Source organism: Pygocentrus nattereri, chromosome 12, assembly GCF_015220715.1.
Source record: "Pygocentrus nattereri isolate fPygNat1 chromosome 12, fPygNat1.pri, whole genome shotgun sequence".
Lineage (NCBI taxonomy): Eukaryota > Metazoa > Chordata > Actinopteri > Characiformes > Serrasalmidae > Pygocentrus > Pygocentrus nattereri.
The window spans coordinates 13,905,673-13,925,472 of NC_051222.1; the positions used below are offsets into that span (position 1 = coordinate 13,905,673).

Sequence of the window (19,800 nt, forward strand, 5' to 3'; positions counted from 1 at the left end):
ACTTAAAAGCAAAGCCCAATTGGATCGTTTTTCTAAACCGGAAATGACGCCTGCTACGCTGGAAGGAAAACAGCTGATATGACGTTCTGGTTTCCGCTGACGTACGAACACCCTCAGCCCGCGGCCGTTGGTCAGTCTATCTTTTCGATGTAATGAAAAAAGGACGACGAGTGGTCCTGCAAACTGACCAGTGCGACAGAATGCGGCCCGGTGCTGGGCGGACAGCGCGAATGACCTACAGCGACCGTGTTTATCCGGAGTATTTCAGCGCTGTCAGGCGACGGTGGCTCAGTAAGCGGTTGTCTGGCGCCCTCTTTCGGTGGTTATTTGTTATGCACCGCAATCTCTGCTGGAAAAAATAAAAATCATAGCAACCACTGAAAGTTTCTGTTGGCTCCTGGTGGAGTCCATTAGCCAGTAATGGTACTTTGTGTTTTCCTGATGAGTTGTTATCACAGTGTAAAGCATTATAATGGTTTAATAGGTATCCAGATGTCTTTGATGTAGAGGTGGGCGACATGGCAAAATACCGTGCTACATGAAATGAAGCGCAATATTTATTTCATTTTTCTGAGATTTAATATGTTGGAACAAATTATAAACATTTATAATGTTTTTTATTCCGTCTTTTACAAACTGCAGGACATCCAGTGTAAATAGGCCAAATTATACTTTACAAGTCTCTCAGAAAAAACGACTGTGACCTAATTTATCACCATAATGATAAATATTGTTATGTTGCCCAGCTCTACTTTTATTTCTTAATGGGACCTAAAGATGTCCGACAGAAAACTGGTGGATATTCTAAGCATCTTTTTTCAACAGGGATAACTAACCAAGTAAACAAGAATTGCTGCCTTGTAGCTAAATCTGAAACTCAAACTTATTTCTCAGATTGAACAGGACAGTCAAATAGGCCTACAGGATAGTTGTGCTTGTGCTCTTGAGATTGGTGACACAACTGAAGCATATCAATTCTTTTTCTGCATAATTAAGTAGTTACAATATTACAATGTGCAATATTATAATAGACAATAATTCATGGGAAATGCGCCATTCTAGAAAAACTTTGAGTCTTTGTTCAGACGTCAGAAAAGGCGAACTCAGAGAAAGCTATTATGAGAAATGTTTGCAAATACATAGATACTGTTTTATGTCAGTTTTGGCCTAAAATATATTAAAAAAAAACATTTCTGACAGAAATATTTATGCAGCGTACAAAATAGTCCACACAGAAAACTTTATCACTATTGTATTATTATCAAAATGACACATAAAAGCTCAGAAGATGTGTGTAGGTTCACTGGCCCGATTTGGAAAATAAATAAAATGGGTATATTAGCATTTCAGACAATGTAACACCTGGTTTCTATCACGACTCTAATGAAAAATATTAGGTTTTAGGTAAGGAGCATGCTCTCAGATCAATCTCAGACCAGGTAGGATGCTGTTTATGGCCTCCAGAGGTTTAGAAACAGCCTTGTTCTGAAAACTATTCTGAAAGTCAACTTCTTTCTAAAGTTGAACAGGCAAGTACTTAAGAGTTGTCTTGTGGTTTAATTCTGAGATTGATACAAATCTGTATCCCTACATTCTCAGAAAACTATTACTGGGATAGTCTCTCTCTCGTCACTTGTGTGGTCAATACTTGTTTACTTAAGGAACATAATTGTACCACATTTCATTTCAGTTATCATTTTTTAAAATGCATGGACTCTGTACACACTGTCTTGACTTCAAGCTTTTGTTTTATTGTTCTGTTTTAAAGTATTAGGTTATGAAAACATACAAATACGAACCTTTCTTCCAGGAAAAAAGAAGTACCCTAAGAGCACTTTTGTACCTTTGAGGGTGAATAGAATGAATCAGGCTCCTCTGAGACATTCCTAGAAATTTCCTTTAAAGAGTGAGGGATTGCAGATTGTCTACCATGGCAAGTTGGTTAGGTGGAAGGCGTGTCCTGCTCTTTAAACCGATCAGCCTGGGTCAGCCTGGCTCCCAGTGGAGCGGATTTAGGAGAGCCGGCAAGTCATGTGGGGATCAGGATCCGAAATTCACCATAATCCTCCGGAGAAAAGGGGGGTAGGTAGACAGAGAGAGAGAGAGTAAGCCGTAGTCTGTGCAGGAAAGGCCGAAGGAGTAGGCTGGAGAGACAGTCATATAGTGTAGTACAGGATTGAAGTTACACAGTTTTAGCGCATTCTCAACATTCTCTAGGTTTTCTCTGTTTGCATTATGGCCCAGGCCAAAAGTGACGTGGGTCTTGACTCTGAGATTTCCAATGACACAACCATCCGCTCGACTGTGGAACCTTGTACGGACCTGGACCACCGAAGCAATGAGGAGGAAGAAGAGGAAGAGATTGAACTAGCAGAGGAAGTGGATGAGGATATTGGGATGGCAGGTGAAGATGGCATAACAGAAAAGCAGACATGTGGCAATGGAATGTCTCCACTTGGCCAACCAGAGGAACCTAAACTGGCCCTAATCATAGTGCATGAAAACGAGGGCGCTTGGGGAAAAATGGATGTGGAGAGCACAAATGATGCAGAACCCAGAGAAGAAGCTCCAAATGAGGAGCTGAAGGAAGAGGTAGAAAAGACTGAGAAAGACCTGGAACAAGCTGACCACAGAGTGAGTGAACCACAGGATGAGACTGAACCAACAGATGAAACTGAACCAACTGCTCCAACTGAACTATACACTCAGGTAGCATTGCAAACTCGAAATGAAGCACAGACCATTGCTGAGGTTTTGCCTGTAACCAACAGGGAAGATGAAGAACAACCAGGTTTAGTTCTAGAGCAACAAATTCAGGAGGCAGAGCCAAGACCTCTACAAAAGCAAGAGGACAGGAATTCAGAAATTCTCAGTGAAAACACAAATGAAAAAGGTTTGGTGAAGATGGAGGAGAGGTCAGGTGTTCAGGAGCAGGCTGAGAAGGGACTTGGCGCAGAGACAGAAATGGAACAGGTGATGGCATCCTTAGAGGTAGGAATGATAGAGAAGCAGACACCAGAAAAAAAGGACAGGCCTAATTCTTTGTTCTCTGTAGATGAAGCAATGCAGATAATTGATGATGGTTTAAATGTAGCTGAAGGGCACCTGACGGAGGCCACTGCTGATAATGAACAAGAGGATAAATTAGAGCAATCTGAAGGGCAATATAATATTCCTGCAGTAAAGGTGGTTGATGAAGTGGTGGTGGATGATCAACCAGCTGAGTCTCACTGTTATGATGTAAAAGAAGTGGAATATAATGAATCTCCACAGCCAGAGAAACATGTTCCTGTTTCTTTGAATACCGAGGTAAATAACGTTGAAAATGAAATATTACAACTGCTAGTGAAGCAACCTGATTTGGCCACCAGTGTTGAGGTCAGAGATATCCCAATGGGGCCATCACAAGATTTAGAAGAAGTTACAGCAATAAGTAGAGATGATGGAAAGATTAAAGAAGAGAGACTGGAACCAACTTCATCCAGTGATGGAGTTGAAACAAAAGAGGGGAAAGTGGAAACTGATTTTGAACAACCTTTAATTAGTTGTCTTGGCAAAGAAAACCTTGAAGAGAATGAAACTGAGCTGATTGATGAAGAGGTTGTATGTGATGAAGTTAGAAAAGAAGCAGCTATACCAGAAGTGTCTTTTTGCGAAGCAGAAAAGACCTGCCAAGCAACTCAGAAACCACCAAAAACCTTTCAAGATGATAATGCCTTTGAGTGCGTTGGCAGACATATGCCTGAGACAAGACAACTAGCCACTACAGGTGAAGTATCAGTAAAGGACAAGGTTGGTCAGGAGGAAGAAGCTAATGTCACAGTTCAGCAGAATCAGGATAGCATTAGTCCTGTTGCTGAACTAGAGGCTACAAAGAATGAAGGAGAACCACCACAACAGGTGGTTGAAAAGATGCATGATACTGGTCTGGAATTAGCTGCAGAATGTGAGGAAATAGTACTTGAAGACACACCGCCAACTGTGGATCGACCAGAAGAAGAAAAAGAGGAAGAGAAGGTTGAGATGGATGTAGTGAAAGAACAGGGCAAAGTTAGAGATAATGAAACACGTAAGGAGGAAGCAAACTGTAAAAACATGGAGGATGACATAGGCATAGTAGTGGAAAGAGTGACTGAGGATATAGGTGCGCTAAAGCAGGTCAGTGGGGAGGGAGCGTGTAATGAGATAGAGCAGCCAGGGAAGGGAGTGTGTAAGAAGATAGAACAGCCAGGGCAGGTCATGAAGGATGAGCTAGCCTCTGTGGTGGAGAGGAGAGGCAACAAGCTAATGCTAGAACAGCTGATGAGAGTGATTGAAAGTAAGCAGAAGGCAGCAGAGGGAGAGAGCACAAAAAAAGAACAGCCAAGTCCAGTCATCGAAGTGCTATCAAAAGCTGCGCAGGGGGCCGAGTGTAAGGGGACAGAACAGCCCCAACAGAAGGCTGTCATCGAGGATGAGCCAAAGAAAAGAGGCCGAGAGGGAGGGCGTAAAGTGATGATACCTGCTTGGTTGATTGCCAGCGAGACCTCAGAGGTACAGGAGCCACCTAAACCTACTGGCAGCCGCCCCAGAAACATTAGCATGGAACGTGAAGGAGAAATCGGTGTCAAGATTAAAGGTCAAGAAGTCATGGTGGAAAACGGGGTCCCTGGGCCTGCGCTGGTGAAGGAGGCAGCTCAGCTGAAGAACTTGCCCCAAACTGTGATGCAAGAGGAACTTATGAATCCTCCAAAGGTGACTCCAGCTGAGCGGGTGGAGGAGAAGATTTACAGTACTGATCCTTCTGAATGGGAGATATCTCTCTATGTGAAGGTACTCTCAAACATTACAATTAAAGAGTAAAATCATCAGGGTAAAATTTAGCCTGCTTATATACACTCTTAATGACAAAGGTGCCAAATAGGGTTCTTCGCCCCATGCCATTATTTTGTAAGAACAATGTTTTGTTCCATGAAAACATTTCAAAGTGTAGAGAATTTAGAGAACCATTTTTGTAAATGATTTGTGTGATTTTAAACTTTAAAAAGAACCTTTTTAATGTTTAGATATACTTCACATAGTGTAAAGGTTCTAGGAAGAGCTCCACACCTGACTTGATACACACACATCAATTTCAGACACAATTGTTTTTGGAACCAAAAGTGGTTCTTCTATGGCATCGCTCACATAACTTTTTGTGGCACCTTTATTTTAGAAAATATAGAGTTAAATTGATGAGGAAGGTGGCGTAACTGCTGGCAATGCAGGCAGGTCATTTGCACTATGGCTTGTATTGTGTAACGTCTTAGTTGGGCCCCTTATATCACTACTTACACAATTTTATAATTATAGGTAAGTCCGATAAGTATTTACTTCAACCATTAGCCCATAGTAGAGCACCAACTTGGTTGAGATGGTTAAGAAGACTCAAATTACATTTATTTTTATTAATCCAAGATCATTTTCATAAGAGGGGCCTTTTGTCTTTTGCACTGGAGCCCTTAAGCTCATTGATGATACCTGCTAAGTTAATCAAAAAATTTTTTGAGAAACTGAAAAGAAGCCTGGTTTTTATTTTGTATTTCAGTTACATGCAAGAAGACACATCCCAGCAACAGTCAAATACAGTTTTATAGACATAAAGTTTAACAGTGCAAAAATCATTTAATAGCATGCTTTAGTTGGAACTAAATCATTTTTTTATGTCTTTAGGGTCCATATTAGTATGCAACTACTTTGTTGTATTGGTTGTTCCTCTTACTTAGTAGTACACATTGAGATATTGCTGTTGACACTGTCTTACTGTCTTGATCAGTTGTCATGGCTTATTTGTGAGTGAGACACTAAAAAGTACCATGGGGGTTTGGGGTGTCCAGCCACAAAAAACAAAACCTGAATTACATAGTTTAAACCAGGCGTGCCCAATCTTACCCACAAAGGACCTGTGAGGCTACAGGTTTTCACTCCAACAAAGCAGGATCTCAGTTTAAGGACTGGAACCAACTGATTAAACAAGTGGAGTCAGGTGTGAAATCCTGCATCCACACTGGCCCTTTGTGGATTGGATTGGACACCCCCAGTATAAACTATACATCTGTGACAGGCTTCACAGATCCTGATTAAGCCTAGAGACTAAGGAAGACGTAGAAAAGATAGAGAAATATATGTAGTTTAAGTTTTAAGTAGAATGTAATAACATAAGGTCGTTGCTTGACTTCCATCCAGAGTTCAAGAGAAAATTATTACCTAGCTTTTAAATTTTTAGCTGATAGGCTGTTTTATATAGCCTAAGTTAAAAGCTATTTAGAATTAAACATTTTTTTCATTTGAATTGCTTCTCACTTCAAAGTTGGGCCTTGTATAATAAGTGTATAATTGGGTTGTGAGGTATATTATATCATATTATTTTGGACGCCTTGTGCTCCCCAAGATAAAATTATCTTGCTAATTATAGAATATAAACTGTTACACATTTCTTTTTTATATGCATACTTTCATACATGTGCATAAGTGTTATTAAAAACTTTATATGTTCATAGATTATTCAGATGCAGTACAGCTGAATTAACCTTGAAGTCAGAAGTGGAACGTGTACTGAAATGTTCCATTCAAGTGGAAGAACGTCAGTAGTATTTAAATAAAATTGCTGTTTTTCCTTAAATACTAAGAAATTCACAGTTGAATTAGTCTTGCATAGGTGTTTGTTTTGTCTTATATTATCAGAGACAGTTCTCTAATTTTCAATGTTTTTAGTATCCAAGCACTTTTCATAAGTGCTGCCACAGTGTTCCATTCATAGTAGCTTTTATTTTCGTCTATTTCTACATAGGTATCATGTTTGATTAACTATAAAAAAAAAATACTAAGCAGAATAAACACAATCTACAATAGGTGTAAAACAACTAGCAGTTAAATCTGTTTGAAAAATGTGATGATTGCTTTATTATATTCTCTATTATATTCTTTATAATCTGCTCTATTATATTCTTTTATTTTTATGTTCCGGATAATGGCATAACAAATCTAGGTGAATCATGGAGCATCATTTGCCTTAGATGGAACCATGTTATTCATTGTATTTTGAAATTTTAATACAACATTTTCAAAATGTTAAACAGCACTGAGCCATAGAATCGAGTATCTGACCAATTATCTGCACCCTTGTTTATTCTGGTTTTGGTGTGACCTTTGAAACTGAATATGCTTAGTTTCTAACTTTTGTTCTAAGTGTTTTTAAATGTATTTTATTTTTATGACAACACTGAATGGAAAGTCATAAATATACAAAATATTACTCAATCATAGTAATAATAGTATCTGCAATCTGTTACTTTCCACGGTCACTTAACAAACAGCGAACTCAGCGTATTCCTCTTTTGTTAGACTTGATTTAATAAATACACTAAAAGTGTACTAGAAATCAGCTATTATATTATGATTGTTGTGATACACATAATGTAAATAAAAGCATATGGCAGAGTGTAGCTGTTACCACAAGTCAATGAATGTTTGAAGCTTAGAAGCTTAAGGAGGATCTGTGATGGTTCACAGATCAGCATAGCAGGTCTTGAGAGTATATTTTCATGTGATCTCATACTAATCTTCTTATCTCATCTTGGTAAGACATCCATCCAAATCCTGGCCCACTTTGACTAATTAACATGTAGGGAGGGCTAGGTATGGAAGCAACTCCCACTAGGTAGATTAGGAATGCTGATTCCAGCAGCAATATGTCAAAATGTTGATGTATTATCTGAAAATAATGACTTATTTGCCCAAAATAACTACTTTCTTTTTTGAATTTTAAAAGTAGTATAGTGTTTTCACGTGGTATGTCATTATTTTGGGAAATTAAGTCAACAGTTAGAGAAAACAAGTAATTATTTTAACATAGTAAGTCATTATTTCATGATACTGTGTCATTATTTTGACATAGTATGTCATTATTTCAGGATAGTAAGCTGAACATTTGACATGCTGCTGCCAGAAACAGAACGAGAAAAAGAATAGGTAATTCTCTTCTCCTCTGCCTGGCAGGAATGGGCTTCAACATTAAGGTCATAATGTAAAAGTTATATATAATAACGAGTTTTACACTGTAATATAATGACTAGTACAGGTCATTCTTCCAAGATGCGCTTTGAATTGTATCTGACAATATTCACACAAATACCAACAGTATTTAGCTGATGGTTTACTGATGTTTACCTGGGTCAAACTTTATATCACAACAGGGAAAATGCAAGGCTAGTTATGCTATAAGTAGTCAATAAATCAAAGCTAATGTTGTTCTACACTCAACCTCTGCAAGGTTCTTGAATGTTTCTTGTCTTAGACAAGTTCTTGGCAGTGTTTACATTAGGTGGAAAACGGTTTAAAAAGAACTGAGTTGTTCTTCTATGGCATCACTTCAAATAGCTCTTTTTGACACCGTCATTCGAATGTACTGCAGTGTAAGTAATTATTCATTGAAGACAAATTCCTCGCATTTCCCTGAATTTCTGAACAATTAATTAACTAAAATGTTAATACATTCATTTAGAGTGGAGAAAGAGTGAGAAATGATGCTTTGTAAACAAACGTAATGAAACAAATTTCTTTACAAATGTTGGCGATGGGAACCAGGGGTCACAATGTCTAGCATGCAAGTATAGCCATTTCATTTACTATACAATATGACTAGTGGACCTACATGTGTCTACAGATTTTTGATATGTAATGTTGATGATGACACAAAATGGCACTATTTGTCACAAAACTGTTGTTAAAACAAAGTCTCAGTCATTAGGCAATATAGTCATATGCATTTCAAGTGAAAGCTTTGTGCAAGGTACCATTACAGAGGCGATCACCACATTTCTGAACTACTGTGAATTAGCATGTCTCTGTGGAACGGAGCATTTCACATCAAGCATACTTTGAATGGTTGTTTCCTTCAAAATACACTAATTGTACATTCTACACTTTAAACATGCTCTTCAAGGAAACACAGTATGACATTTAATTTTCACCCTGTAGGGGTTCCTTGCACTCATTAAAAAATGTGAGAGCTAAATTCCTGTGAAATGAAAGTGGCTGAGCAGTAGGATTTTAAGCCTAGTAAAAATGTCCTAAGAAACTTTAACTTGGGTCTGTGCAAAGCGGTTCCCAAAACAAAGACGTCTATTGTCTGTGTTAATTTGTTTGTTTATTTACTTATTTATTTTAGCTTGGAGACCAAACTGACATTAAGGCCTCCTTTACAGACCTGTTAGCTGTTTACCATCATGTACTTAACAACCTCACCCAACGGTCACAAAGTAGTGTCGCTTAAAATGAACAATGAATCAATGCAATTATATGAGGATTTACATAACTTGGAAACTATGTTGGCTGCCTGGAACCCTGCTTTAAGAACTGTGCGCAGATCTGTACAGTTCATTTTTATGCCTTTGATTGGGTTGTTGAAGATCAGCCATTGAGGAGTCCCTTGCAAAATGCTCAGAAGAGTACAGGGTTAATCTCTCTATTGCTCTGCATGCCTCTAAACTAATCTCATTAAGATGTTTGCTGGTCTGGACCTGTTATGGGATGGAGTGGGTGATTGTGGGGGTGGGGTCTAACCCTTTACCTAAGACCTCTTGCTAGCAAAGTTCTATGTGTGAGTTTTGCTGTTAGCAGCTATATTGAACAGGAAAGGCTCTGGTGTTGAAGTAACTTTTACAGTATTCGACTGTATTTATTTGTGTCCTGCTGGATTTACGTGAACACTTTAGGTGTTAATTCAACACTATAGGTGTTAAGCCAATGCTGAGGATTTTGCCGTGTGCTCAAATGAGCTTGTCACTGACACACAGACAAGCAGGCACTGATTGAGTCCACTGAGATTTTCAGCCTCTTATGAGTTAAAGGCGTTTTGAAAGAGTTAAGCTGCTGATCCATGATGAGCCTGTGTTACCTTAAAGTACACAACACATACATAACATATAGTATTGTAGTGAATCTGAAGCATGCTTTCATAGAATAGATTCTAAAATGATAAGGAAATAAACTCTCCAGTGCCCCCATTTGGTGACCCTTGGTTTGACATAGAATGGCTCATTTAGCCTCCCCTCCCCCGTTGCTCACTGCACCTGTTCTGTACCGTACAGTCTTGAGTACCATTTTTAGACTGTCACTGCAGCTCGCTTAACCTTCAGTGTCAGGCTTTACAGTCATTTCCTCAGCCTCCAGTGATCGTAAGCTTGTGTGTGACCTTTTCCAAACACTTCTGTTGCCCATTTCAGTTTGAACAAGCCCTCGTCCACTTGCCCTCGTCATTTCCCCTCAGGGGAATCCCTGGGTGCCATCGTAAGGGTGTCATTACTTTATTAGTTCAAGTGAAGGGTGTAAGATGAGGGATTAAGTGAACACAAGTGTCGACTTCAGCAACAGATCTTTGCCCAGAAAACACTGTGATGTGACACATTTCCCTTTTCAAACCTGAAAGTAATAGCGGACAAAACTGTTTATAGGACAAAGCAGTAAAGTACTTTAAAATGCTTAAGATTTCAAACAGAAAACTTTCATTTGTTACAAACTACTCCATCTCTTACACATAACCGCCGATACAACTTCATCAGATTCATCAGCTAGCTGGTTAGCAAGCATGCTAAAGGCTAACAACAAGAAAACAGAAAAGCGCTACGCTACAGTTCAACACCAGGTTCCTCACAGACAAAGACATGATTCACACATTTTATGTATGTTCTGTTCAATTTTCTCAAAAAAATGTTTCGTGCTGCAAGTTTGCATGGCTAACGGGCCAGAGCGCTCGGTTTGAATCCGCTCCTCGCTGTTCCATCCTCCCCTTTTGCCATGAGTGTAATGTGTGACACACAGTGGTCAGTAAAAGTGGGCGAGGGCGTGTTAAAAATACTCAAACAGGCTTTCTAACAGGTTTTCTAAATGGTACTGGGCCTAGTTGTATGGTTCTAGGAAAAATCTTCGAGTAATATACGAACTACATCATGTGGATGTTCATTATATTTTAAAATAATTCCTCACACATTTCTTGCACATGTCACTTACAGTAATGATTATTTAAGGACCCATAGCACAAAAAAATGGATACGTTTTTGATCACTTTCTTGATATTAAAGTGTTTCATCAACTTTCAAAACATACCGTTCACTCATCAGTCCATACAGTCCATGTATGAAAGCCTGGCTGCAAAAACATTATCCCATTTTGATTTCACCACTTCAAAGATGTGACATATGATACGAAAAAGCATATGGCACGCACACACACACACACACACACACACACACACACACACACACACACACACACACACACACATACGTATTTACATATAACAGCCTACAGGAGTTTAGCCCCACTCATTTATGCTCAAGTGTTTCAGGCCTTTCTGCTTTTACATGAGGCACAATACAAGGCAGCCAGTTAGAACAGAGCTCAATTACACATACATAGGCACAGTAACAATGGTCAAGAAAAAAAATTAATTATTTTATAATTATCATTATCACTATCATTTTTGGTATATAAAACCATACTAACGTTATAAGCGGACATGTTACGCTTTAATGTGATAAATATAGAATACGGGCCCTTTAATAATAAACATTATATAAAGTTTTAGCCTAAAATATTTTTGATCAATCCTGCATTGTAGAGAGGTCCTTGAAGGGATTTGCTACATACGTATATGGTCACAGAAGACATGTAGCTTTGCTATTCTGGAAAGTAATTATAATGGCTATACTTGTGCTGTAGACGTTGTGACTTCTACTACCTGTCATCACGTCTGTAAAGAAACCTTTAGAGTTGGTACATTTCTCTGTAGTGCACCATTTCACATCAAAACACTATGAATATTTACATCTCAGCAGTTTATGTAGAAATGTTTTAAAATCAGTGGAATAAAAAATAAGTTGCTGTAGCTTTGAAACTGCAGTGACGCAGTGTAGTAAAAATGGGCCCAGTACCAAGCTGTGATAGAGTTCCTGTGTGTCTATTTCAGTGCAACAAGCTTCGAATTCCACTTGCCTACATGAAAAGTTCACAAGACTGTAGCTCATAAACAAGCCAACTATTGATGTCTGTATGCAATAACAAAGACCAAGTGTTTTATCCAGGCATCTAGCTGTCTCAGACTGCATATTTTAGTCCACTTCACATGGGAGAGCATTAAAGCAGTACAACATGAGGACAGACACCACTAGCAACAATAAGAAAAATATATTTTTTGGACATTGATCTTTTACAGTATAGAAAGGCATAGAAAGGATGGGAGTCTTAATTTTTTCCAAACCAGAAAACTATTCCATGTGATAGTGGTAAAATTTGGGATCTGTAAAAGGTCTGATGTGAGGAAGAAACAACTTCAATGTGTCCTCCAATGACATTAACTTTGAAACCTTGAACAATGGCTTGGTTTGATATAACAGCTAAAAAGTTTGGATTTCCCACTATTGAACTGTATGTGAAGGTAAGACGTTCCTTATACTGAATACATTCAGTAAGGCAGGGGTTTTAACATTGAGATCAAATGCAGTTTTATGTAGTCAGACATGCACAGGCTTATTTGCCTCAAATGAAAGGATGGACAAAAATGGTTTGCAAGAATTTAAGTGGAAAGTGATGCTTTTTTCCCCAGGAATTTGTCAAATGGTTATACACATTAAACCTATATAATAAAGTGGATATCAGAGGAGCTCTAATGAGAATCATTCACCCCCAGTTTATTGAGACATCTAGCAAGTCGGGCCCAAAATGCACTACATTTTGTTCTTGAACTTTTTTCTGAATGTTTCTTACCAGTGTGACTTTAATCTGTTTAGACTGATATGATTACAGAACATTTCTGGGTAGAATTACAATGAATTAAACTTTAACACAACATTAGATTATCAAGCTGGCAATATATATTCTTGAAAATTAATTAGCTTTTTTGACTTGACCTAAATCTCTTTCAAAAACACAGAGTCCGACAGTTATTTGGAAAAATGTAATAAAGCTAATTGTTATAAGCCTATGGTTATGTCAGTGGGTGGTCTGACAAGAGGCTAAGCTGTTTTATACAGCCCTCTATTCACATAAAGGTTTTAAGAAATTTAAGAAGCTGTGCTTTTTTTGGTTGACAAGGGTTACCGCTCAAAATAAACCTAAGTAAATAGCCAGAGACCCTACACAACATGTCATCTCTAAAGGCTCAAAATGTCTAGACTGAGCAAAAGAGTAGATTTTTTTCACTCAGACACTGAATCATCTGGGCATGAAGAACTGATTGATGTGTTGGCATATAGGCTCATTTGCCCATGACTTGAAATGCAGTATCTGGGAAGGTCTCTCTGAGCTGAGTGTTGTTGCGTGATGGTATATCAGGGTGGTAGGAGGAGGAGGTGAAACTTCTTTCCTTTAGTCGCTCCTTTTTGATTACAGGAAACCCAGAAATTTTGTCTTTACAATGACATAGTGATTCATGCTTAATATGACAGGAACAAACAGGTCCATTTAGATTTCAGGTTGACTTTAAGACATGACAAAAACATTGCAAACATGTAAATTATGCCATTTTTTACAAGACTGTACCTACAAAAACTTTTCATCAAATTCAAACCGTAATAAAATGTCATCTTCTGTTTATGAACTAACATTTGAGATTACCTTGAGAACCTTAAAGCTTGTGATCTGCACTGACTTCTCGTGGTAACCTTTTCACTGAGGTTCTACTGTATTACATTTTGCAGGCAGGAAGTGATGGAGAAAGTATTGGAAACTGTCCTTTCTCCCAGAGGCTCTTTATGATCCTTTGGCTAAAGGGAGTCATTTTCAATGTGACTACTGTGGATCTCAAGAGGTAATTTCACTTTCTCTCCAACTGCCTCTAATTTAAAAAAAATCTGCCATTGAATATTCAGAATGAACACTCTGTCCCAGCAACATGAGCAGATCCTGTGACTTGAGGTGAATTATGTTTGTTAGAGCTTTGTTAGATGTGCTGATGGACGGATTTGTTGATGTGCGTCTTATAGGAAACCAGCTGACCTGCAGGACCTTGCCCCAGGCACCAATCCACCGTTTATGACCTTTAATAGTGAAGTACTGGTGGATGTTATCAAGATTGAGGAATTTCTTGAGGAAAGGCTTGTGCCACCAAGGTACTGGACCAAATTCTCCTGTTCATACAAATTTTCACTACTGTGCTGTTGTTATGAAAATGAATGCTACATCATTGCCCAATTTTACGGTCTTCTGATTTACCTTATAATGCCTTCTTGCCTTATCAATGCTTCTAAAGGTACCCAAAGTTGGCTGCCAAGCACCCAGAGTCAAACACAGCAGGAATAGACGTATTTGCCAAGTTTTCTGCCTATATCAAGAACCCTCGGAAAGAAGCAAATGATGGTAAATAATTATGATGAGCAAGATGGCTAGCCATTCTTTTGTAATCTTTAATAGCCCAGATTTCAAAGTTTTCAAAAAAGTATGCAAATTGTACTGGGCAAAAATCAGAGACTCTGCTTCATTTATTTAATTTCCAATCAAAACTGCAATTAAGGTATGTGTTTTTCTGCATTAGGAAAAGAAATTAACATATTTAACAGAAAGCTTCAATAACTAAATATCATTTTAAAAAATCTTCAGTATCCAGACTGCAGGAATTTAGTTTTATTGCAGCTTTCATACTTTTTGCGAGACTTGCTTTCAAAGAAATCGGCAGTTTTTTTTTCCACAATTACAAAGCCTTAGAAGTTTGTTGTATTTTGCTCTTCTCACAATCCAAGAAATCCCAAATGCCTACAGTTATCTGGGCTGGGCTGGCTCTGGTCTGGGCTCTGGGGTGCACAGCCCAATGTTCTGAGAACATCAGCAGGTTCTCTGTTTGTTTCCTTTTCCCACTATCAGCTTCTTGGCAGCTACACATCCTTTCAGTCTCATAGCAGTCTTGTCTCAGTGAAAGGATCTGAAGCAAGTGTGTAGTTTGATTTACTCCCTCTTTAGGTATTATTTATCTTATATAACTTTGGTGTTGTACAGTTGTTAGGAATCCAAATTTCTCTGTATTTTTTAATAATTTATGCTACCTTATATTGTATGTATTGTATGTATTTTCATTTCCTTCTCTTATATAAGGGGAATATCTTATATCTAATCCCTATATCTAAAAAATAACCATTTTGACTGATAAATCAAGTAAATGAGAAGTGGTCAAACACTTTTTGCACAGTACTGTTTATGTCTTTGATATGTTTTAGAGTCTTATTCTTGTTTATTATTGCTTAGGCTTGGAAAAGGCTCTGTTGAAATCTCTGAAGAGACTGGATGAGTATTTACAGTCTCCTTTGTCAGAGGAGATTGATGCCAACAGCACCGATGACCCAGCACCATCCACACGCAGCTTCCTAGATGGACCAGACCTGACTCTGGCAGACTGTAACCTACTTCCAAAACTACACATTATCAAGGTATTTCATCTTATTCTCTGTGATTACACCACGGAGTAGTAAAGTGGCAATCCCCAGCATCCACTGATTTAATTCATAAATGGATTGACAGATTACTTACACATTTACATCGAAATACAAAATACGAAACAATGATTAATTAAAAAGATTAATCTGATTTCAAAATGATTTATTTCACTTGTAAATCATTACAGAACAATGCATTAAATTGTAAATGGAAAGTGAGCAATGGAAAGTATTATGTAATTTTACAAGCGCACAATATACAAGCTTCTCCATCTGTACAGACAACATCAATGCAGTAGTCAAATTCAGCCCATACTCAATTGAGCAGGTCAGGTGTCACTGTACTCACGGCTCTTTCAACGCGAATTCAAAGATCATCCAGTGTTGTGGAACCAATGACAAACGCTCTGAGCTGCTGGAAGTTCACTGTCGATAAAAATCATGTTGCATAGTTATGACGGATTCAGTTTTATTGAAGTGGAGAACACAAAACGCTTTCTGTCCAGGGGTTGCAATCTCCTCACAGGCTGGAGGTAGCCGTCTTCCAGTGACAGTCAGAAACTCTATGACCCTGTCCTTCAGTTGGTATGTGATTGGTTCCAAGGTTCACAGTTGTAAAAATATGGTGCTTTGAAATCAGATGAATCTTTTTTAATCATCCTGTATATTCCATCCATCCATCCATCCATTTTCTAAGCCGCTTCTCCGTAAGGGTCGCGGGGGGATGCTGGAGCCTATCCCAGCAGTCATCGGGCGGAAGGCAGGATACACCCTGGACAGGTCGCCAGTCCATCGCAGGGCACCTGTATATTCCATCAATGTTAAAAAAAAATCATAGTGCAAATCTGGGAGACCTTGCCAGGAGCAGGATCATGGAACACTTTTCAAGTTGTTTTGTTTTTAGGTCTTTACAGAATGAATTTCGTCTTCCCACACATTGAGTGACCGTTTTGATTTGATTGACTGGTTAATGCACCATTTACAGTACTTCTGTTGCTATGTTTTTAGATATATACAGTGTCAAATAATGATGTATAATTATGATAAGTATGAATCTTAAAAGTTCAACATATACAGTGCCCTCCCCAAATATTGCCACCCCTGTTAAACATGAGCAAAACAAGCTGTAAAACATCCTTTATTGCTTGTCCTTTTGATCTTTTATTCAAAATACTAGCAAAAATATAAGCTTTTTGACATATAGTGACAGAAAGAACAACCTAAATCTTGTTATGAAATACATATTTGTCTCTATACCTATGTGTCATGCCTAGTGTGAAGTATGGTGATGGATCCGTGATGTTCTGGGGCTGCTTTTCTTCCAAAGGCACTAAACAACTTCTGATACATGGTATTAATGACTGAATGAAGTACCAGCAGTTAACAAGCATATTACATCAAAACCTGCCTGCCTCAGACAGCTTAATCTGGACCATCTTCTAGCAGGACAATGATCAAAAAGTTCAAAATCAACACAAAAATGGTTCACTGCCCACAGAATTAAGGATTTGCTATGGCTATTTCAGTCCTCTGACCTCAACCCCATAGAAACCCTGTGGAATCAGCTGAAGTATGGTCCTCAGAGTCTATAGGTTTTGAAACGTTATAGTAAAAGACTCAGAGCTGTTAACTTTGCAAAGGGAGGCTACACAACGTATTGAGTGAATGGGCATAAACAACTGTGGCACGTGTAGATTTGAGGTAAAAAATATTGAATGAAAAAGATTTAGCTTTTTTCTTTCACTGGACTTTAAATAAATGTTAGATTTTAGATTTTGGTCATTTTAAATGAAAGATCAAAAGGATAAGCAATAAAGAGTTTTTTATGCACCCTGTTGTGCTCATGTTTACAAGGGGCACTGCATACTGACAGGCCCTGCACTGGATACATTGCCTCCAAAGTTACTAGTTTTAGGTATTTGATGTGGACACAGTAAAATGTGGGATTTGTCTAGAAACATGTTCAAATTCATATCAGATGTCTCCAGTTGTATTTATATGTTGACTTTATATGTTTTAGATATGTTTTATGTTTTTTTGTGCACATCTCTCCTCAGATATGAGAAATTGTTACATGCAATTCTGATGTTTCTTAGTCACTGTGTTATTATACTTTGTCTCAGATTGTTGCGAAGAAGTATAGATGTTTCGAGATTCCAGCCGATATGAAAGGGATTTGGCGCTACCTGAACTCTGCCTACCAGAGAGAAGAGTTTATCAACACCTGCCCTGCAGAACGAGAGATTGAGTTTGCCTACTTGGACGTCGCCAAAAAGATCAAATAAATGTGATAAATAGATGTACACTCTTAAAAATACAGTTGCCATAAATGATTCTTCATAGCGATGCCACAAAAAAAAAAAAAAACATTTTTGGTCCCCAGAATTAGTGTAACAACACAAAATAGTTAGCTTGTGGCTACTGTATTAGCTAACATATTCACTTGTGGCTAGAGCGTGAGATTGGGCTCTTGTTAGTGTTTCTGTACTTCTAGCGAACTCCACAGTGCCATTCTAAATCACAAGTGTTGTTTTATCATGTTGAATGCTCTAATAGTTTAAAAATGGATAATATTAATATAAGGCAGAGGTCACCAACCCTGGTCCTGGAAATGTACCTTCAGCTACACCTGCTCCAGCTAATTCATTTCTTCAGAAGTCTGGGTCAGCTGCATTAGTGTTTGGAAAGGGAGGTAGCAGCATGTTAGATCTTAGAGAGGAGATCTCAAGGAAGAACGTTGAAGACCACTAAGACAAGGCTGATATAATAAATAAAAATAAATCAAGGCACCATTTCATATCGAACCACATTCCTTGGGAAGTCTATGAATTGTTACGCACATACAAAGAACTTTTAAAGTGATGGTCTTTCGCACAACCACTTTGTAAATGAGACCACATAATTCCACATAATGTAAGGAGTCTTCAACAAAGTTTCCCAGACCTGTATGTCAAAGAACCATTTAGGAACCTTTATTTTTAAGGTGTACATGTGCAATTTAGATTACTGTGTGAATTGGTACATGTGTGTATGTGTGTGTGTGTGTGTGTGTGTGTGTGTGTGTGTGTGTGTGTGTGTGTGTGTGAATGAGAAAGCGAGAGGGAGAGAGTGCACTCACTGGTGGGGTTACATTGTTAAAAATACTATATTGCATGTGCTGATTAGTTTCTGTAGGCATTTTTATGTAGAGAGGTTGCTGTTTTTTCCTCAGTTAATGGCAGGGCCAAGTTAAAAACATTAGGTTTTGCGCATAGTACTAAGACTTGTCAAGTGTCATTCATTTTGTTGTTTTTCTTCCAACGTACTAACTCAAAGTACAATGCCTTGATCTCTGTACAAAAGTACTCTCATGACCAATAATGCTAGCCAATTGGTGCATTTGTCTCACTATTTGTTGTGTTTTAGTATTTGTCTACGTATTTTTATCTGAAGCTAGATGTAAGTGTGAGATGAGTATATGTATTACTTCTATGGTCAGGCCTGGATAGTCCTGTATGTTTTCTACTTATATTTCATACATAATAATTGTCATGCATTAATGCAATAACTCATTTAATTTTCCTTATAACTCTTTTATATTAAGGTGACAGCTCTACTGCGTTTTAGTTTCTGAAAATTGATTCTTTCTTTGTGTTCTACTGTTTTGTCTATTAAAGCTGAGAGAGAAAAATACTTTTTTATTACTTTGCAAATGCTTGTTAATACCTACTTCAAGTCTGTAATCTTGTTGGAATGAGCTTTGAAATTGACACTTTAATTAAACCGATTCAAAACATTTTAGAAAGCGTTGTGTATTTATTATCTTGTTTCCTTGAGAGTTTGAGCTTTGCTTGAAATTTCAGTCCCACTTCAGTCCAGTTCGCTTTTATGCTGCCTGTATCAAACCAAGAGTGGAAAAGGAGAAGAGGAGACGGGACAAAGAGGGGAAGAAAGGTCGGCAGACACGTTGGATCCAAACCTCTCATCATTCCTCTACTTATCCTGCTGGTTTTCTCTTTTTTTCCCCTCTCGACCGGCTCTCCCATAGACTCGAAGAACCTTGTTAACTGGTTGTCGAGGTGACCGTGTTAGCAGTCCTCTGAACAATCAAATCACTTTTAAAGCCATAATATCAACAGCTTGGCTTTATGGGTTACTAAATATACTTTGTCACCACAGAGACCTCCACGAAGAGAATCTGGGCTAGAGCTTGAGCAAACATTTAGAAAATGTAAAAAGGGCTGAACAGGAGAAAAAGAGCAGACTTAGTTTACACAACACATACCTGACCTCTGTGAACTTCTCATGAAGTTCCTTCATCATGTCACAATGATCACCAAGAAAGGGATGTACAAAAATAAAATTCTCTTTATTATCAGGG

The 19,800-nt window shown here is 38.2% G+C and overlaps 1 protein-coding gene across 2 annotated transcripts; it reads left to right on the forward strand.

Moving 5' to 3' along the window:
• Window positions 1-1,915: 1,915 nt before the first annotated feature.
• Window positions 1,916-19,278, forward strand: LOC108429863 (chloride intracellular channel protein 4). 2 transcript variants are annotated; one of them, XM_017701921.2, is made up of 6 exons: window positions 1,916-4,812; window positions 13,716-13,825; window positions 14,001-14,126; window positions 14,267-14,373; window positions 15,253-15,434; window positions 17,564-19,278. In XM_017701921.2, exons 1-6 carry the CDS (start codon window positions 2,236-2,238, stop codon window positions 17,723-17,725), a joined length of 3,264 nt encoding a protein of 1,087 aa, XP_017557410.1. In that variant the 5' UTR covers window positions 1,916-2,235; the 3' UTR covers window positions 17,726-19,278. The 2 variants fall into 2 exon arrangements, with proteins under 2 accessions (XP_017557410.1, XP_017557411.1); XM_017701922.2 differs by lacking the exon at window positions 1,916-4,812 and adding an exon at window positions 11,962-12,454 and having other exon boundaries at window positions 17,564-19,277.
• Window positions 19,279-19,800: the final 522 nt, after the last annotated feature.

What these genes read in the sequence shown, in the direction of transcription:
- LOC108429863 (XM_017701921.2), top strand. Translation starts at nt 2,236, where the DNA reads ATGGCCCAGGCCAAAAGTGACGTGGGTCTTGACTCTGAGATTTCCAAT. An exon ending in ACTACTGTGGATCTCAAGAG is followed by an intron (nt 13,826 to 14,000) that starts GTAATTTCACTT and finishes TGCGTCTTATAG; the next exon opens with GAAACCAGCTGACCTGCAGG. An exon ending in CAAAACTACACATTATCAAG is followed by an intron (nt 15,435 to 17,563) that starts GTATTTCATCTT and finishes ACTTTGTCTCAG; the next exon opens with ATTGTTGCGAAGAAGTATAG.